Genomic DNA, 21,671 nt, shown 5'->3' on the forward strand with positions numbered 1-21,671 from the left:
AGTTGATTGCGTGAGACAAACCAACCCGTTTTCTTTTTCAATCTTTCCATCTCATTGTCTCGTATTTCTCTCCCTCCCCCCTCCCCAATTTAACATTTGATTTTTTTCCTGCTTAATAGTTTGAGTTTCTCTTCTTTGTTTTTTTTAAATATTCTTTTTAAGTTTGGGGGTGGAAAAATGCTTGGCTAAATCGCAAAATGCTATAATTCTTGTCTTCCTTTTCGTGTGTGTGTGTATGGGGAGGGGGAGAGAAGTGTTCAAAAATTCTGTTTCTCTGACATAAATTTTGAAGTTGCCTTTTGCAAATGCTTTAATCCATGTATCGGAGCAGCCTTCTAAAATCACTGTGTCTTTATCCCAAAGGAATGTTTTTTCAAACATGGCCCTTTTAAGAATGAGTGGACTTCGACTCCCAGAATTCCCCAGTCAGCCGTTGCCTGGCTGGCTAAGGAATTATGGGAGTTGAAGTCTGCCCATCCTAAAGGTTCCATGCTTGATTTATTCAACTGCTTTATTCCGTCGTTGCAATAATTAATTGTAAAAAAAAACAAAACCTCTTTTAACAATTGCCTCTGTTCACTCCTAAGCTTTGTATGTCAGCCTTGTACACAACTAACTTGTGTTTTCTGCCTTTTGCTAAATAAACCACTAATAAAACCTGTCTGCTAACCTTGGGTGGAAATTTTTTTTATTAAACCACAATTTAACCAATATCTGCAAAGATGAATAACCAGGTTTCTGTTGCAGTCATTTATTTTCGGTTGGAGGGCCTAAGAGCAATTTTTCATTACTGGAAGACAGAGGAAGAAGGTCAGACACCTGGCTAAATTATTATTTTTTAAACAATTTTTATTTATTTTTGAACAAAGACAAACATAAAAATAAAAAAAGCCATCTTCCATTACAAATTGTAGAAAGTGAGTCAGTTGGTTACAGTATTTCCATGCATCTTTCATCACCTGCTTTTCATATCAAATCACATATTTTGAATTCACATATATTCATGTATATTCACGATTATTATGTCTCAACCTTAATTTGACTATAATTGTCTTTATAACATATTCTAGATAAAGCTTTCAAACCTCCTCTCATATTCCCCATGTGTTTACACAAAATTTCATATTATCAAACTAATATATCTATATGTATTGTTATCATTATTAATCATTATTTAACTATAGCTATTGCCACTTCATTTTATACATACTACTGGTAAACTAAATTTAGTTTAGTTTTTATTATTCATTTTCATTGCATCAACCTGTATCTTTCCAGTGATAGTGCAGTCTTATAGCTCTTGCTATTTGTAGAATTAATATTCTAGTTACTTTCTTAATAAATCTGGTATGAACTTCTCTTCGCAACATGTTGTTCCTTTCGTATCTCATAAAAGCTCGAAACCCAGCATCTGCTCTTTCCATCAGCTTATCTTTGGTTATCACTGGTGCTTCTGTCAAGATTTCTCTCCTTATCTCCGTCAATTTTTCTCTCTTTTCTTCTTCTGTGCTTTGTAGTCTGGGGTAGAGTTCCAATCCATCTATCTCCCCTTTCCATATTCCGCTCTTGCCATTACCAACCACGCTCACTTTGTTGTCAGTATACACAGATTTCTTACCACTTTCCTCATTTTTTTCCTCCATTTTTTTGAACTCTGTCTTCCACATTCTTCATTTGATAAACATCCTCAGTTTTTCCACCAAACTTTTCTGTTTTGTATTCCATATTCCCCAAATTCTTTTCAATTCTGTCTGTCACAACTAATAGCTTTTGAATTTCAAACATAATTATTTGCAATGTTACAGTTTCTTTTTCCTGCTGCGCCATTGTTCCAATTTTGCAGGCACTGCCACTATAGGGTTCAAGGCTATTTTAATAAACTTCAAACAGGTTCATTTATTATCTTTCAAGTCAAAATGTTGTCTTCCCCCCATAGCTAGTGATAGAACTCCCAAAAAGCACCTGTATAAACAACTTATGCTCTTCCTACTATCACTGTCAGTAAACAAACTGAAAGAACCCTGAATCTCAAGTGATCAAAGAGAGAGAAGAAAAAACAATGTATCCAGCCTCTAAGTGGCAGTGTAACTGCTTTTCCTCCTGTTGTTACAACCCTTGTTATAATCCTTCTTATTATCTTCTTTATATTCCAAGTTTAAGAAAGAAAAAAACCCCCTTAAATGGAGATCAAAATCAATCCAATCAAGCATTATAAAAAAAGGAAATTTTAATCCATAGGTGTAAGCAAAAGTGAAAAAAAGAAGAAAAAAATTAATCCATTCAGTTTAAAGAATAGGGAGCCTTTCCCTATTCCATCCATTAAAAAAAAAAGAAACAGAGAAAGATATTTAAGATGAGTGGAGATATATATATCTTGTTGTATTCGGGTCCTTTCCCGTGTAAGATTGAGATTGTCTTGGCAACGTTTCAGGGAGGTCTCACTCGCCATCTTCAGGCTGGGTTTTCGGCTTAAAGCGTGATAGGAGCTGCCGTCTTTCTATAAATCCTGGTGGGGGTGTGTGGAGTGCTGACTTTGTTTCAGTAAGTGGCTGTGATTGGCTGTGTGGCTGTATCAGGATTGGTAGATTGGTGCTGATTGGTGCCGGCTGTGTGTCCGTTGTTGTTTCATGTTGTAATGGCCTGGGTGGTGGATGGGGCTCGTTTGTTGACTAGGGCTGGTTTCCAGATGTCTGATAGGCGGGAGTTTATTCATGTTGTGGGGGTGTTTCTCTATTTCGATAGCTTCCATAATTATTCTCGTTGAAGTGTTCAGTTTTGGAGATTAACCTGATTCCTTCAAAATTAATTTCATGCCCTGTAGCTTTCAGGTGCTGGAAAAGGGAGGAAGTTTTTTCTTTTTTTCTTCCTGTGTTCTTGTGTTCTGCGTTGCGTGCATTTATTCTCCTGTTTGTTTGTCCTATGTATGTGGCAGGGCAGATTTTGCAAGGTATTTCATAGACCTCCTTGGTTTTCTAGCTGGATTTTTTTTCTTTGGGGTTTCTTAAGATGTTGGCTGTTTTTGAGTCAGTGTTGAAGGCTGCCTTGATATTGTGTTTGTGGAGAATTTTGCTGATTTTATCTGTGGTGCCTTTGATGTAAGGGAGGAGGGCGATGCCGTTGTCCTGTTCTGTGTCTCGTTTTTTTGGGGGGGAGTCTCCCTTTGGATTAGGTTGGTAATTGTTTTTCTTTGGAGTCCCTTGGAGATTAATACGTTTGTGAGAGTGTGTAATTCAGTTTTCAGGTGGTCTTTTGTCAGCTAGGCGTTTGGTTCTGGAGATGAGGGTCTTGGCTACAGAGTTCATCTGTGCAGGGTGGCGATGGGATTGTGCGTTTAAGTAGCGGTTGGTGTGTTGTTTTTTTCAGTAGATGGTGTGTCCCTGGGTTTTTTGTAGATTAGGACATCCAGAAAGGGAAGTTGGTTGTTAGCTTCTATTTCCATAGTAAATTGTATTTTGTGGTGTAGACTGTCGAGATTTGTGAGGAAGTTGTCCAGTTTTTCTTTCCCGCGTGGCCAAATCACGAAAGTGTCATCTACACATCTAAGCCAGAGTTTGGGTTTGTGCTCAGATTTATCTAAGGCGTTAGTTTCAAAAATGTTCCATGTATAAGTTTGTGATGAGAGGGGTGAGAGGGGTGATCCCATGGGTGCTCCTTCTATCTGTTTGTGTCTTCGTCCATTGTGGATGAAGTATGTGTTGGTTAGGCAGTAGTTGGTCAGGTACAGGATGTGTTATGTGGGGTTGTGTTACTTTATTGTTTCTTTATTGTTTCTATGAAGTGGAGTGAGTTTTGTACGTGTGAGGTGATGGATTCTGCATAGGGTTGGAGTTGTTTGGCGAGAAATTAATTTTGAAGTAACCAGGTTAATCTCCAAAACTGAACTCTTCAACAAGAGAATAGTTATGGAAGCTATCGAAATAGAGAAATACCCCCACAACATGAATAAACGTGGCGATACCTCCCGCCTACCAGACATCTGGAAACCAGCCCTAAACAAACAAGCCCCCACCCACCACCCAGGCTGTTACAACACGAAACAACAACGGACACACAGCCAGCACCAATCAGCACCAATCTACCAATCATGATACAGCCACGCAGCCAATCAATCCACTTGCTGAAACAAAGCCAGCACTCCACACACCCCCACCAGGATTTATAGAAAGACGGCAGCTCCGATCACGCTTTAAGCCGAAAATACCAGCCTGAAGATGGCGAGTGAGACCTCGCCGAAACGTTGCCGAGACCATCTCAATCTTACATGGGAAAAGACCCAAATACAACAAGACCAGCACTAGATAGATGATAGATAGATAGATAGATAGATAGATAGATAGATAGATGGATGGATGGATGGATGGATGGATGGATGGAGGGAGGGAGGGAGGGAGGGAGGGAGGGAGGGAGGGAGGGAGGTAGGTAGGTAGGTAGGTAGGTAGGTAGGTAGGTAGGTAGATAGGTAGATATGTATCTATTAAGATTTTTTTTTAAGATATGTATATATATATATATATATATATATATACACACACACACACATATACTTACATATACATATACATATACATAAATACATACACACACACACATATTTGACAAAAGAAAAAACAATATATACATAGAGATAGATAGTTCTATACAGCTCTCTGTCTGTCACGAATTTATGTTTATTTGCTGCCTGAAAATCTCTTACAGACCTTGTTCTTCTAGAAAATGGGAATAAAAAAATAAAGTTATGATTGATGGCTTCGAGGATTAGACAGGATGGTTTATAGGAAGAAGGGAGTGATGATGTAATTGTAGAAAATGAGGCAAATTCATAATTTTAACTGATGTAAAGAAGATTCAAAATGAATTCTTGGTAGTTTTTTCCTCCTTTTGCTTCTATTTTTTTTTTAAAAAAACTTGTTTTTTCCTTTCTGCCACTATTAGCTCTCCCTCTCTCTCTCTGACCCTTTCCTTTCTTCTCCCTTCCTTTCCCTTCACTTTTTTCCTCTTCTCTTTTCTTCATATATTCCACTCCTGCAGTTTTGTCTTTCCCTTTGATTTCTCTTTTCTTTTTTACTTTCTTTCCTTTCTAGCACTTTAAGCTTTCTCTTTGGTTTTCCTTTCCTTTCCTTCCTTCCTTCCTTCCTTCCTTCCTTCCTTCCTTCCTTCCTTCCTTCCTTCCTTCCTTCCTTCCTTCCTTCCTTCCGAGGTGGCGCAGTGGTTAGGGTGCAGTACCGCAGGCCACTTCAGCTGGCTGTTATCTGCAGTTCAGCGGTTCAAATCTCACCGGCTCAGGGTTGACTCAGCCTTCCATCCTTCCGAGGTGGGTGAAATGAGGACCCGGATTGTTGGGGGCAATATGCTGACTCTGTAAACCGCTTAGAGAGGGCTGAAAGCCCTATGAAGCGGTATATAAGTCTAACTGCTATTGCTATTGCTATTGCTATTTCCTACTTTATATCTCCTTTTGCCCCCTTTTTTGCATTTTTAGTTTTAGATTTCTTTCCCTTCTTTCTTCCTCACTTTGCATCAGTTTATCTCCTTTAGAATTTTCACACATAGAAAAAATCCGGATCTTTGAAATAACCAGAAGAGATTTTATGTCAGGGAGTTAATTAGACAAGAAATCTCCAGCAAAACTCTACAAAAGGTGGGGGGGAAAAATCTATTTTAGCAAAACATGCTGTCAAGTAGAGCGAGATGAAACAGTATTAAATCAGTGACTTTTTCAAACTCAGTCTGAACTTCCAACTTCCAGGACTGCTTAAGGCGGAACTAGAATTCTCCATCTTCTGATGATCGGCCAATAGTCACCCAGTCCTTGCGCTGAGGACCTGTCCTCAAACTTATAACCATCCCAGTATTCCCCCATGGTTGTGTAATCAAAATTAGGGGACCCAGCAACCTGGCACGTTTTTTCGACAGTGGCAGCATTCCGTGTGTGTGTGTGTGTGATCGTCCTTGAAAAACATAATCCATCACAGGGGAACCGGATTCGCTTAATGACCACACAATTCACTTAACGACTTCAGTGATTTCCTTTACAACTAGGGGAAAAAAATGATCGTTCAGCTGGGTATGGCTCACTCCGCAACTGTCTTCCTTACCGTAGCAGTGGACATTTGGGTCGACCATTGTCGTCATAAGTCGAGGACTTCCTGTTAGCCAAGGTGGATCCGTCTAAAGTTTCTTTCTTTTATTTTATTACTTTATTAAATTTATTGGCCAACCCATCTTACCACAGTTAACAGTAACATCACAGTTAACTGCGGCACTGAAAAAAGTGATGTGTCCTCACACTTACGACCGCCGCAGCCTTTTCCATAATCACCTGTATGAAAAGTTAAATATTTGCAAGGGTGATTCCCCTTTGCTGACCATCCCAGCTGGCTTCCGACAAGCCAAGTCAATGGGGGAGGGGGGAAGAACCCGATTCACTTAATGCCCATGCAATTCTCTTTAACGACCTCTGTGATTCACTTAGCGACCATGGCAAAATGAGTCAGGGAAACCTCTAACTTGCTTAATAGGGGAAATCGCAGCCGTAAATGGAGGATTGCCCATTATCCTAAGATGTTATAGACCAAGGTGAGTGACAAACCGAGATTGTTGGCTTGTTCCTGGCCTGTGCAATCCAGAGACATCGTGGTTTAATGGAGGGCTGGGGTATCGATCGGGCTCAAAAGCCAGAAAGTCCTTGGGTGCCCGTCAGTGAAAGTCAGTCCTGTTTGACGGACGGATCGATCAACGGTCAAAGGAGAGTCGAGAATATCGATCTGACTGCGTCAAAAAGAAAATACAATTATTCCTCCCTCGGGATCTGGTTTTTCCTGCAGACTGTAAGTTTGGTCGAATAGAGGATTCTGTTACCCATAAGGCACTGATCTTCTGCTAGGTTGTAGAGAAGACTTGTGGGGGGATCTGTAATTATGCAGGCAGTCCTCAGGTTACGACAGTCCGTTTAGTGAACATTCAAAGTGACCTGGGGGGAAAAAAAGTGACTCAGGGCCGTGATTCACAATTACGACCATTTTGATCAAAATAATCAAAACTCAGACGTTGGGCAAACGGTTTGTGTTTACGACGGTCGCAGTATCCTGATCCCCTTTAGGGACCGGCTGACTAGCAGAGTCCACAGGGAAGCCGGATTCACTTAACAACCGGGTGACTGACTGACAGCAACATCAGGGATTCACTTAACGACTGAGGCAAGGGAGGTTGTAAAATGGGGCAAAATTCACATAACCAGGAATTTTGGCCTCCATTGTGGTCGTAAGTCGAGGACTACCTGTGCTGTGGTTTCATTTCTAAATACAGTCCATCCTCGACTTACGACTGCAATGAAGGCCTGACAATCTGACAGTCATTGAGTTTTGCCTCGTTAAGTTAGACATACCGTCATTAAGTGAATCTGGATTCTTCCTTGTCAGAAGGTTACAGAACGGGATCATGTGACTGCGGGATTCTGCGACCGTCATAACTAGGGTTCGGTTGCCAAACGTCTGAATTTTGATCACAGCACCACAGGGGTGACTGCAGCGGTCATAAGTGTGAAACGTGGCCGAAAGTCCCTTTTTTCAGTGTCGTTGTCACTTTGAACGGTCACTAAATGGACCGTTGTAAGTCGAGGACTGGCAGTACAGATCCCACCACAGGTCTTCTCTACAACCAACCAGAAGGGGAACATGGGTAACAGAGTCCTTTATTCAATGAAACATTTCACACTTAACGACTGTGGCGCCAGCCTCAATGATCATGCGATCCAAATTCTGATGCTTGGCAGCTGACTCTCATATTTATGACGGTAGTAGCAGCGCCCCGGGGACACGTGATCCCCTTTAGCGACCTTCTGACAAGCAGGAAGAGCAGATTTACGTAACAACTTAACAACTGCATTGATTCGCTTAAATATGGCAATTAAAAAATTGCAAAATTACATTGGTACAAGGTTGTCTCTGCCTTTGGACAAGGAGTCCTCGATTTAGTGACCATTTGAAGTTTCGATGGCATTGGACAAGTGAGTTGTGGCCATGTTTCACACTTACGACCATTGCAGCGTCCCCTTGATCGGGTGACCAAAATATTGACGCCTGACAACTGGTTCCTATTTATGACGGTCGTGGTGTCTCACGATCCTCTTTTGCGACCTTCTGACCAGTGGGGAAGCTGGATTCACTTAACAGCCGTGTTACTAACTGAATAACTGTGGAGATTCACTTAATGACCAATTCCCTTAACCACTGATTCCCTTAGCAACCAATTCATTTAATGACAGATTCACTTAATGATAGATTAACAAATGATTCACTTGACCAGGAATTCACTTAATGGCCGATTGACTTGACTGATTCGCTTAACGATAAGTTCATTTAACAACCTGTTCCCTTAACAACTGATTCATTGAGTGACCAATTCACTTAACGACCTCGCACCTGACTTCACAGCTGCAGGGATTCGTTTAGCAACGATGGCAGGAAAGGTCATCCTGTGGGGCAGAAACCCACTTCACCCCCTTTTTTGCTTAGCGATGGAAATGTCGGGTTCCCTTATGGTCGTAAGTCGAGGACCTGTAGGAAAACCCGTACAATTAAGGGCAAGAGTTAACTTTCCTTCAGTTACTTGGGTGGCACTGTCCTTCACCTTACCCTGGCCTCATTTTTATGTAAGAAAACCCTTCACAATCAAGTTTATCAACATGAAATAAAAGAGATTTTTTTTCCCCCCTGGGAGGGAAAAAAAATGCTTCTGACAGCTTTAGATGAAATATTAACATGGAGCGACAACAACAAAAACATTTTTTTTTTTGTCAAAACATGTCGAAGCGTCTGGCTCTGGAAGCCTCTCTCGAGGGAGGCAAAAATATTTAAAAAGTGGATTTTTCAGAATTTTACAGCTAATTAGCTGTTGATCATAGTTTGAGCTGGAACGATATTGTCCCAAGCAGGGACTTGTAAATCACGGGTCAGTTTTCATACCTAAGGTGGGATTAGAACTCATAGCCTCCTGTTGATTGGCCCGTAGTCGCCCAATTGGCTTTCGTGCCTAAAGTGGGACTAGAACTCACCGTCTCCTGGCGATTGGTCCAAAGTCACCCAGCTGCTTTTCATGCCTAAGGCAGGACTAGAACTCCCTGTCTCTTGATGATTGGCCCGTAGTCGTCCAATGGGCCTTCGTGCCTAATGCGGTACTAGAACTCACCGTCTCCTGGTGATTGGGCCAAACTCAACCCAGCTGGCTTTCATGCCTAAAAGGCAGGGCTAGAACTCATTGCCTCCCGGTGATTGAGCCAAGCTATCCTGTCAGCTTCCATGTCTATGATGGGGATAGAACTCGCAGGCGCCTGGTGGTTTCTAAAGGATGCAAATCTCTTCCTTTGATGAGCCTGGCTTCATTTGTTCGGCTGCTCTTGGGAACTAACAGGTTTTCCCCAACGTGACAGATTCACGGATCTGTTTCTCGCCTTTAATCTTGGATGGTTTGTGCATTTTCAGCTTGTCAGTTGGGAAGAAGAAGAAAAATCTAGGTCAGCAGTGTGTGTGTGAGTGTGTGTGTGAGAGAGAGAGACAGACAGACAGACAGACAGACACAGAGACAGAAAAACAAAGAATCAGAGAGAGAGACAGGTATAGAGAGAAAAGGATAGAGAAAAATGAGATAGGTAGACGAGAGAGAGAGAGGCAGAAAATGAGAGAGATGGGTAGAAAGAGACGAGGACAGAATAAAAGATATCAGAAAAAATGAGACAGAAAAAGAGTGAGAGAAAGAGAGAGAGATGAGACAGAGGTACAGAGAGAGGAAAAAGGTATGAGAATGAAGGAAGGAGAAAGAAATAGAAAAAAAGAGTGACAGAGGTAGAAAGAAAGAGAGACAGAAAAAAGACTGAGAGAAGGAGAGAGAGGAAAAGAGAGCGAGAGGAGAGAGAAAGAAAAGAATGACTGAGAAATGAGACAGGTACAGAGAGAGGAAAACAGTATGAGAATGAAGGAAGGAGAAAGAAATAGTAAAAAAGAGTGAGAGGTAGAAAGAAAGAGAGACAGAAAAAAGACAGAGAAGAAGAGAGAGAGGAGAGAGAGAAAAAGAGAAGGAGAGAGAAAGAGAAAGAAAAGAATGACAGTGAGAAATGAGACAGGTACAGAGAGAGGAAAACAGTATGAGAATGAAGGAAGGAGAAAGAAAGAAAAAAAGACTGACAAAGGTAGAAAGAGACAGAAAAAAGCCTGAGAGAAGGAGAGAGAGAGGAGGAGGGAGAGAGGAGAGAGAGAGAAAAAGAAGGAGAGAGAAAGAGAAAGAAAAGAATGACACAGAGAGAGTGAGAAATGAGACAGAGGTACAGAGAGAGGGGAAAAAGTATGAGTGAAGGAAGGAGAAAGAGACAGAGAAAAAGAGAGTGACTGACAAAGGTAGAGAGAGACAGAAAAAAGACAGAGAGAAGGAGAGATAAAGAGAGAAAAGAATGAGACACACACAGAGAGAGAAATGAGATAGAGGTACAGAGAGAGGGAGGAAAAGTATGAGTGAAGGAAGGAGAAAGATAGAAAAAAAGAGTGACTGACAGAGGTAGAGAGAAAGAGAGACAGTTAAAAAGACAGAAGGAGAGATAAAGAGAGAGAAAAGAATGACAGAGAGAGACACACAGAGAGAGAAATGAGATAGAGGTACAGAGAGCGGGAAAAGTATGAGAGTGAAGGAAGGAGAAAGAGACAGAAAAAAGAGAGGGACTGACAGGTAGAGAGAAAGAGAGAGAGAGAAAAAGACAGAGAAGGAGAGAGAAAGAGAGAGAGAGAGAGAAAGACAGAAGGAGAGAGAGAGAAAGACAGAAGGAGAGAGAGAGAAAGAGAGAGAAAAAAGACAGAGAAGGAGAGAGTGAGAGAAAAAGACAGAGAAGGAGAGAGAGAGAAAGAGAGAGGAGAAAGAAAGAGAGAGAGATTTATAACCTACTTCAGTGGGGCCCCTGGTGCTCTCTGAGCTTGGGGGTTTCCTTGCAGACGTCTCATGACCCAACTAGGGAACATCATCAGGGCTAGAAGGGAGAGGGGTTTGAAGGGAGCAGGAGGATTCATCCCAGTTTGCTCAGCTACCATGGCTAAAATGGCTAAAATTTAAAGCGACTTGTTCAATGCCCCAAATCCGCCCATCGCCTCGTCCTGTGAAGGGGAGCCTATGGCAGAAGAGGCATGCAGAGACCTCTCTCTGGGCATGCGTCCTGTTGCCTGTTGCTCTTCCGGGTTCCAGTGTGTGTGCATGCGCACTGACCACTGGCCTTCGAAGATCAGCTGGCTGGTACGCATGCACAGGCCAGAAACCGGAAGAGCAGCTGCCCGGCGCGCATTTTTGGAACTCAGTGCCGAAAAGGTTCGCCAGTCCTGGTTTAGCCTCACATTGACTCCCCCACCCATAAAATGAGCAGCAAGAGACAATCGCTAGACTGACCTGATTTTGGCAAGACCCCTCTAGGACTTTGGAGCCATGAGGGGCCATCCCTAGACAAGCCTGGTTTTTGTGGGACCCCTCTGGAGCAACGAGAGGCCATTCCTAGATTGGCCTGGATTTTGTGGGATCCTCCCCCCTCCTGAGCAACGAGAAGCAATCCCTAGACAAGCCTTATTTTTGTGGGACCCTTCGGGGGCAACAAGAGGCAATCCCTAGACTGGCCTAATGTTGAGAGGATGGAGCCACGAGAGGCCATCCCTAAACTAGCCTGATTTTTGTGGGACCCCTCTGGAGCAATGAGAGGCCGTTCCTAGATAGGCCTGGATTTTATGTGATCCCCACCACCCGAGCAACGAGAGGCAATCCCTAGACCGACCTGGATTTTGGCAAGACCCCTCTAGGACTTTGGAGCCATGAGGGGCCATCCCTAGACAAGCCTGGTTTTTGTAGGACCCCTCTGGAGCAACGAGAGGCCATTCCTAGATTGGCCTGGATTTTGTGGGATCCTCCCCCCTCCTGAGCAACGAGAAGCAATCCCTAGACAAGCCTTATTTTTGTGGGACCCTTCGGGGGCAACAAGAGGCAATCCCTAGACTGGCCTAATGTTGAGAGGATGGAGCCACGAGAGGCCATCCCTAAACTAGCCTGATTTTTGTGGGACCCCTCTGGAGCAATGAGAGGCCATTCCTAGATAGGCCTGGATTTTATGTGATCCCCACCACCCGAGCAACGAGAGGCAATCCCTAGACCGACCTGGATTTTGGCAAGACCCCTCTAGGACTTTGGAGCCATGAGGGGCCATCCCTAGGCAAGCCTGGTTTTTGTGGGTCCCCTCTGGAGCGAAGAGAGGCAATCCCTAGACTGGCCTAATGTTGAGAGGATGGAGCAATGAAAGGCCATTCCTAGACCAGCCTGATTTTGGCAGGACCCTTCTAGGACTTTGAATCCACCCAAGACGATCCCAAGGAAACTTGATATATATATTTTTGGTTTCCCTTTTGCCGTTCAGATGCTGCAGCTTGACCAGACAGATTTCTTTTGCTTAAAAAAAACAAAAAAAAAAACACCAACCCACCCCTGGGGTTCTTTGGAGCTAAAATTAAACCCCGATTGATGGCTGGATAATTCGCGTGACGCCTCGCCTCGCCCCCGTTCTTGACCCACTTTCGTCTCGGCGGAGATAAATCTCCCTGCAACTTTTTTTTTTAATGGGCCTGTTTGGAAGCGGCAGATGGAAAAGCTATTTCCAGAAGGATCTGGCTGTGATCGCCGAGGGGGGGACCTCCTGCCCTGCAGGACCCTGGGAAGAGGCGGAAAAAGCCGGGGTCCAGCGGGGGGTCCGGAATAAAATCTTGACAGGCTGCCATATCGCAGGGGGTGGGTGGGCTGTGCGGGATGAAACCCAGGGAGGGGTGTTTTATCTTACGGCAGTAGCAGTGAATATATTGGTAGATGGAGGTTGAATTTGGGGCGGGGGTCTCTGTCAAGGTCTCCGAGCTGGTTGGGTTTTCTTGCAGACATTTCAAGACCCAACTAGGGAACATCATCAGTTCCAGAAGGGAGGTGGGTTGTGGAGAGGAGGGGAAGGAGGAGGGGGAAGGGCTGTGAGATCCTTGGTGCTCTCTGAAGTTGGTGGTTTTCTTGAAGACGTTTCATGACCCAATTAGGTAACGTCATCAGTGCTAGAACGGACTGTATATAAGCAGAGAACAAACCACACACTCCTTCTAGAACTGATGACGTTATCTAGTTGGGCCATGAGACGTCTGCAAGAAAACCACCAAGTTCAGAGAGCACCAAGGACCCAGCAGTCCTTCCCCCCTCCTCTCCATAGCCCACCTCCCTTCTAGCACTGATGATATTCCCTAGTTGGGTCATGAAATGCCTGCAAGAAAACAACCAAGCTCAGAGAGCACCAAGGACCCACAGTCCTTCCTCCCCCTCTTTCTTTCTAGTCTTGATGTTGTTACCTAGTTGGGTCATGAGACATCTGCACGAAAACCACCAAGCTCAGAGAGTCCCAATTTGCAAATCGTATTTCAATATAATTCAATTGGAAAACTTTGTGTCCACCTTAAGAGAGGCAGTCCTTGATTTGCAATCATTCTTCGAATGTCTGTTCGAAGCTACAACCCCACCACAAAATCCCAAGATTTGCTTAACGTCCGCCACTACGTGCTGAACATTGATATTGATTCGCTTAACCACCTGCCAGATAGTTCACCAAGTCCAGTGTGACTCGCTTAGCAAATCACCCAGGTGATTTAGGTCCCCATTTTGGTCGTACATCTTAGGACCTCACTTGCTGACAGCCTCAGGAGGAAAGTTACTAAACCAAGCACCTTCTGCAGAAAATGAATCGTAAAGGAAGAATGATATTGTGTAAAGACAAGGATGTGAACATGGAGGTATCCTAAAAAGTGTGTGGGGGGGGGGAATAGAAATTGGGAAAATAATATTATACACACTGATAAATACGCAGTTTTCCTGCCTGGTTTTTTTTTTTAAAAAAATCCACTATGCAAAACACAATACTGTCCAAAGTTATTTGAATGATATATACATATAATGCAAATATTTTTGGACAGTATTGTGTTTTGCATAGTGGATTTTTAAAAACAGGCAGGGAAAATCCACCGGTATTGCAAACGCAATTCTTTCCGTTCCCGTTTTATTAAAAGGCGAAGTGAATCTCTTTATTTTTTTTGCTGGTTGTGATGTGCGGCTTTGGCATGGGATGCATTGTGGCACCCCCAAAACTCTTGTCACCGGATTTAGGGTGCCCCCTTTTTTAACCTTGCAAATCCAGCAAAGAGATATTCCGCTTCAATGGCAAAGCTGCATTAAAGAACCCACAGCCGGAACACGACACAAGACAGTGTCACACTTTGTGAATTGAACCTGAAGTTGTCGTTCGGGCACACCCAGGTAGGACTGTGGCAAGCTTAGTTTTGCACGGGTGTGTTCATGGTGGGATTGTGTCATTCTCCGTTGCGATACCGAAAGGAAAGGGTTTAGATTTGTCGTTGAAATGTTGTTGATCTGATCGGATTAGAAACGGTGTTGGGAGAGCTGGAAATTGGAATAATTATGATCTGGAACAGAGTTACTCAATCTTGCCCACTTTAACGTGTGTGGATTCAACGAAAGGGTCCCTCTGAGCTGGGTGGTTTTCTTGCAAACGTCTCATGACCCAACTAGGGAATGTCATCAATGCTAGAAAGAGTGTGGGTTCAAGAGAGGAGGAAGAGGGGGAGAAAGAAGAGAAGAGGAGGAGGAGGAGGAAGAAGAACGAGGAGGACTGTGGGGTTCTTGGGTAGATTCTGAGCTGGGTGGTTTTCTTGCAAACGTCTCATGACCCAACTAGGGAACGTCATCAATGCTAGAAAGAGTGTGGGTTCCAGAGAGGAGGAAGAGGGGGAGAAAGAAGAGAAGAGGAGGCGGAGGAGGAAGAAGAACGAGGAGGACTGTGGGGTTCTTGGGTAGATTCTGAGCTGGGTGGTTTTCTCGCGGACGTCTCATGACCCAACTAGGGAACGTCATCAATGCTAGAAAGAGTGTGGGTTCAAGAGAGGAGGAAGAGGGGGAGAAAGAAGAGAAGAGGAGGAGGAGGAGGAAGAAGAACGAGGAGGACTGTGGGGTTCTTGGGTAGATTCTGAGCTGGGTGGTTTTCTCGCGGACGTCTCATGACCCAACTAGGGAACTTCATCAATGCTAGTCAGGAGGATGGTTCTACCTTCTAGCACTAATGCCGTTACCTAGCTGGGTCCTGAAACGTCTGCAAGAAAACCTCCCAGCTCAGAGAGCATCAAGGACCCTACAGTTGTCCCACCACTTCTCCTCCTCTCTGCAATCCCCCCCCCTCTTCTAGTACTGAATGACGTTCCCTAGTTGGGTCGTGAAATGTCTGCAAGAAAATCACCAAGCTCAGAGAGCATCCAGCACCACACAATCCTCCTCCACCCTTCTTGCACTGATGACATACCCTAGTTGGGTCATGAGACGTTTGCAAGAAAATCAGTTCTAGAATTGCGTGTCCTTGCTTAGACATGGTCGGTCCAGTCCACCTCCTTTCCCCCTGGACTTCATCTTCTACTCTGTTCCCTGATGTCCATTTTGATGTCCATTTTGGAGCACTCCCACCAGGTAGCCGGCTGCAACAACGGAACCTGTAGAAGGAACTCCCATTAGTTCTTCCTTCTCTGCTCTTCAGAGTTGTCCTTTCCTTTGACCCGTCAGCAGGACGGGTATTTTTAGAAGAAAACAGAAACTTGAGGTTCTTCTGATGTGTCCTCAATTGCCTTGTCTCCCAAACTTGGATGACCTCACGAACTTCTAGAGAACTTGCTGTAGGAAAAATAAAATAAAAAATAAAGGTAGCCAAGAATGGGAATGCAGAAGCTGAAGGTTGAGGAGGAAGAGGCCAAAAATGAGGACCTCTCTAGGGGAAAGGAGGACCCGGAAAAATGTAAAACGGGGGAATATATATATATATATTCTGATAATAGGAGGAGAACCTTGTGGCTTAGTGGTTAACACATCTGCCTAATATGTAATACAGCCCAGGTTCGAATCCCAGTAAGGGTCTGGCTAGCTGATGAGAGCTAAATAGCTTGAAATAGATCTATACTAGTCTCCCTTTATTTATTTATCAGCACAAATGCAACACAAATGTAAGAAAAAGGCAACAGTAAAAATATTGGGTTTCTGTCTGGATGGTCTCTTGTGACGAGCCGATAAACAGAGAAAGGAAGCAGTAGGCTTCCTCCCATATTTGGGCATACCAGGGGTTGTGACTCTAAATACACACACATATACATCTATATATATATATGTATATATATATATATATGTAGGTCCCTTAAGAAATTGTCTCACTGAACGAAAGGAATTTGGGGCTCCTTTCTGGTTGTAAGTTGAGGACTGCCTATACGCAAGACGTTTTGAAGGACATATTGAGTATCAATAACAGGACCGCCATTTTTCCCCCTCTCATTTTCTAGAACCTTCCGGAAAAACCATGGAGGAACAAATGTCGTACAAAGAATTCCTTGATCACAACGACACGTGGCCGGCAGACGAGAGCAGCCATCCCTTTGAGTCACCGTTCATAATGAAGCCGATGGACGTGGCTGGTAAGAGAGAGCGACGTTGGGGGGAAAAAATGAGGGCTCAATTCCCTGAGAATCACTGCGGTCGTTAAGGGAGTCAGGTGGTCGTTAAGTGAATCGCATGGTAATTTAAGTGTAGTGAAGTGAATCCGGCTGCCTTTGACTATGCACGTCAGAAGCTGGGAAAATTGCAAATTGTGGCATTGGATCACGTAGTCGTTAAGTGAATCACACAGTCTTTAAGCGAATCTAACTGTCTCCATTGACTTCGCGTGTCAGAAGCCGGCTGGGAATGTTGGAAATGGCTTTGCTGGGTGAATCCTGTGGTCGTTAAGTGAATCATGTGTTTGTTAAGTGAACCCAGCAGCTTCCATTGACTTTGTATGTCGAAGGCCGGCTAGGAACGTTACAAATGGAGTTGTTAAGTGAATCACATGGTTGTTAAGTGAGTCGTGTGGTCGTTAAGTGAACCCAACCGCTTCCATTGACTTTGCATATCAAAAGCCAGCTGGGAATGTTGGTGAATCATGTCATTTGGTGAATCATGCAAATAATTGACTGCTTTTCATAAGCTGTCTGGCAAATGGAACTGTTACATTAATTGTTAAGTGAATCATGTGGTCATTAAGTGAGTCACATGGTCATTAAGCGAATCATGTTCCAAACTAAACAACCCCCAAGGGTTCGATTAACTACCGTCTTGCTTAGCAACATACATTTGAGTCTCCGTTTTGGTCATAAGTCGAGAACTTCCCGTAAATTCCTATTTTTCAGCCTAAGAATCTGGGTGGGTTTTCTTTCTTTCTTTCTTTCTTTCTTTCTTTCTTTCTTTCTTTCTTTCTTTCTTTCTTTCTTTCTTTCCTTCCTTCCTTCCTTCCTTCCTTCCTTCCTTCCTTCCTTCCTTTCCTTCCTTCCTTTCTTTCTTTCCTTTCTTTCTTTCCTTTCTTTCTTTCTTTCCTTTCTTTCCTTTCTTTCTTTCCTTTCTTTCTTTCTTTCTTTCTTTCTTTCTTTCTTTCTTTCTTTCTTTCTTTCTTTCTTTCTTTCTTTCTTTCTTTCTTTCTTTCTTTCCTTCCTTCCTTCCTTTCCTTCCTTCCTTCCTTTCTTTCCTTTCTTTCTTTCCTTTCTTTCTTTCTTTCTTTCTTTCCTTCCTTCCTTCCTTCCTTCCTTCCTTCCTTCCTTTCCTTCCTTTCCTTCCTTCCTTCCCTCCCTCCCTCCCTCCCTCCCTCCCTCCCTCCCTCCCTCCCTCCCTCCCTCCCTCTTTCTTTCTTTCTTTCTTTCTTTCTTTCTTTCTTTCTTTCTTTCTTTCTTTCTTTCTTTCTTTCTTTCTTTCTTTCTTTCTTTCTTTCTTGATCTTCCTAGCATTCTGACCATTACAAATCTATTTTTAAATCGTTCTATCTTTGTGGTGCAGCCGGTGCATTAAACAGATGCAACTAAAAATTGATTATTTTTTTTGGCTGAGCTCTTGGCTCAAAATAGCTTCCTGGATGGAAAACGGGAAGGGGAGAAATTATTGGAAGGAGATAATGCAGATGGCCTGCATTAAATCGATTTATCCTTTTAATTGCTTTTTTCAGGATACGGGGAAAGGAAGGCAGGCTATCTTGCTTCCTCTCCAGGCTGCGTGGAGGAAATTTATAATTTTTTTTCTCCCAGTTGATATATATATATTGGAACAAATTCAGCTTTTTATTCCTAGATCAGTTTAGGAATTTTTCAGCTGGGAAACGCAGAGAGAAATTCCTAAACTGGTCTAGGAATAAAAAGCTGAACTTGTTCCAATTCCTGATGCAATTCGGGGGTCGAAGGAAAATACCGGCTGAGGGATTAAAGCGATTATTAAAAAGTTTATTTTGGCTGTCGACCAATCAGGCTTTTTAAAAGAGGGAGGAAAAAAACCCCACAATCCTTGGTTCTTCCCAGTCGGCTCAGTAAATACCCTGAATGAGTTAGAAAAAAATAAAAATAAATGACCTAGTTTATATCAACATTTTTCAACCCGGAAAACGTTAAGAGGGCTGGACTTCGACTCCGATAATTCCCCAGCCAGGGTGCTTTAAACGGTGTGCAGTTTAGGGGTTGAAACCTAAAGGGGTCCTTTATGCTCTCTGAGCTCTTGCAGACGTTTCGTGACCCAACTACGGAACGTCATCAAGTGTAGACGGGAAGTGGGAAAAGGACTGCGGGGTCCTTGATGCTCTCTGAGCCTGGGTGGTTTCCTTACAGACGTCTCGTGGCCCAACTAAGGAACATCATCAGTTCTGGGAGGGAGGGAGGGAGGGAGGGAGGGGATGATGAAGAGGAGGAGGAGGGGGAAAGAGCGAAAGGGAGGAGACGTTTCATGGCCCAACTAGAGAACGCCCTCAGTGTTAGAAGGGAGTTGGAGGAGAAGGCCTGGAGGATCCTTGTTGCTCTCTGAGCTGGGTGGATTTCTTGCCGACGTCTCATGACCCAACTAGGGAACGAGATCAGTGCTAGAAGGGAGGGAGGTTTGTGAAGAAGAGGAGGAACAGGAAGAAGAAAAGGACTCAGGGGTTTCTCCTTGTTGCTCTCTGAGCTGGGTGGTTTTCCTGCAGACTTCTCATGACCCAACTAGGGACCATCATCAGTGCTAGAAGGGTGAGAGGAGTTTGCAGAGAGGAGGAGGAGGAGGAGGAGGAGGAGGAGGAGGACAACGCTGTCTCTCTCTCTCCCCCCCTCTCTTTCTCTGCTTCCCTCCCTCCCTCTCTCGTCTCGCTAACTCGATCGCTTCCCGCCCCGTCATCTCAGCATCAAAAGTCTCCTTTCGAGACTCGCCAAGGGAAATTTCTTCCGCCGCGTCTCAAAACTCCGTACAGCCCCAGGGGACCCCCCCCCCCCGTCTCCGTTTTGGGGAGGAAAGAAAAAAAAAGAGACAAGATGTTTGAAGGTCGGTGTGGGGATGTTTTTGCCCGCCTGACTGCCTCTTGTTTCATCGGGGGTGTCCTAGGATAGCTGTCAGGAACGATCCGGATGACTTATCCGACGGGTGTCGAGTTCAAAACGAGGCTAAAAAAAAACAAAAAACCATCCAACCAAGATAAGCCTGGTTTTTATTTTATTTTTTTATTTTGCGTGTGTTGGAGAAAGTGACTCGTTTTGGGAGAACTTCCTGTGCTTCGAAACCTGGCCTGTTCGTCGGTTGGCGGTTGGCTTAACGACGGTTCATTTAGCGGCGGTTTGAAGTTAGCGTGGCACAGAATGGGACGGTTGTTCTTCACGCCTAACGACTGTCGCAGCATTGGCATCAAAAATTTGGACGCTTGGTGACCGATTCATATTTATGACGCTTGCGGTGCCTGGAAGTCGGTCGCACAACCCTCTTTTTTTTGTGACCTTCTCAACTTCAGTGCAAAAGCCAGGTTCACTTAACGACCGTGTGACTAACTGAACAACTGTGCTGAATGACTGTGGGAAGAAAGTCGCCTAATGGGACAATGCACACTTCACTAATGACTCGCTTAGGGACAGAAATGCCTGGCTCAACTGGGGTCATAAATCAAGGACTATCTGTACTCCTGTCCCAGATAGAGCTGCATCGTAAGTCGAGGAATTGGAATTGGAATTGGAATTGATTTTATTTGTAGGCCGCCCTTTTCCCTGAGGGGACTCAGGGCGGCTCACAGAAACCAGGGAGAGGGGAATACAATACAATACAGTACTAAGACGACAACACATAATAAAATAATACGCAACATGCATACAACATTCGGGCGGGGTAATGGTCCTTATCCCCAGGCCTGACGGGCGAGCCAGTTCTTCAAGGCTGTGCGGAAGGCCTGGACGGTGGTGAGGGTACGGATCTCTACGGGGAGTTCGTTCCAAAGGGTCGGGGCCGCTACTGAGAAGGCCCTCCTCCTTGTGGTTGCCAGCCGACATTGGCTGGCCGATGGGATGCGGAGGAGGCCCAACCTATGAGATCTTATAGGCCGTAGGGAGGTAATTGGCAGAAGGCGGTCTCTCAAGTATCCAGATCCACTGCCATGTAGGGCTTTATGGGTGGTCAATAGCACCTTGAAGCGCATCCGGAGATCGACAGGTAGCCAGCGCAGCTCGCGGAGGATAGGTGTAATGCGGGTGAATCGGGGTGCACCCGCGATCACTCGCGCGGCTGCGTTCTGTACTAGCTGAAGTCGCCGGATGTTCCTCAAGGGCAGCCCCATGTAGAGCACATTGCAGTATTCCAGCCTAGAGATCACGAGGGCCCGAGTGACTGTTGTGAGAGCCTCCCGGTTCAGGTAGGGTCGCAACTGGCGCACCAGGCGTACCTGGGCGAATGCCCCCCTGGTCACAGCTGCTATATGATGGTCGAATGACAGCTGTGGATCCAGGAGGACTCCCAAGTTGCGAACCCTCTCTGAGGGGACCCTCTCTGAGGGGACTTGCGACCTGTCATTAGTTGAAGATTATCTGTACTCCTGTCCCAGTTAGAGCTGCATCGTAAGTCAGGACCTATGACTGGCCGTACGTTGAGGACTAGCTGTACTCCTGTCCCAGATAGAGCTGCGTCGTAAGTTTAAGTTTTAATAGATTTGTATGCCGCCCAATCCCGGAGGACTCCGGGCGGCTTACATAAAAACAGTTTAAAAACAAATACAAAAAGTTAAAATACAAAACAGTGGATTAAAAAGAACACAACATACACTCGATGTTAATGGGGCTGAAGCTCAATCAGAGAACAGCCAGGTCTTAACAGACTTACGGAAGGCCGAGAAAGTGGGGAGGGTCCGGATCTCTACGGGTAGATCGTTCCAAAGGGCCGGGGCAGCTACAGAGAAGGCCCTCCCCCGAGGAGCCGGCAGACAACATTGTGTAGTCGACGGCACCCGGAGATGGCCCACCCTGTGCGATCTTATTGGACGCTGGGAGGTATGTTGCAGGAGGCGGTCTCGTAGATTTTCAGGTCCTAGGCCATGTAGGGCTTTAAAGGTGATAACCAGCACCTTGAAGCGTGTCCGGAGACCGATGGGAAGCCAGTGCAGCTCGCGGAGGATAGGTGTAACACGGGTGTATCTAGGTACACCCAGTATCGCTCGCGTGGCTGCATTCTGGACCAATTGTAGTCTCCAAACACTTTTCAAGGGCAGCCCCATGTAGAGCGCATTACAGTAGTCAAGTCTTGAG

At 44.6% G+C, this 21,671-nt stretch overlaps 1 protein-coding gene across 1 annotated transcript in view; it reads left to right on the forward strand.

Annotated features, from left to right (window-relative positions):
- Positions 1–21,671, forward strand: part of LOC106554356 (uncharacterized) — a 127,513-nt gene that overhangs the window by 27,367 nt on the left and 78,475 nt on the right. The window contains exon 4 of the mRNA XM_087712368.1: positions 16,422–16,553. Coding sequence (XP_087568494.1) covers positions 16,422–16,553 — 132 coding nt within the window. The remainder of the gene's footprint in view (positions 1–16,421; positions 16,554–21,671) is intronic.

The sequence above is a fragment of the Thamnophis sirtalis genome, unplaced genomic scaffold, assembly GCF_051295495.1.
Source record: "Thamnophis sirtalis isolate CommonGarterSnake01/CBP01778 unplaced genomic scaffold, rThaSir2_p1.2 scaffold_4, whole genome shotgun sequence".
Lineage (NCBI taxonomy): Eukaryota > Metazoa > Chordata > Lepidosauria > Squamata > Natricidae > Thamnophis > Thamnophis sirtalis.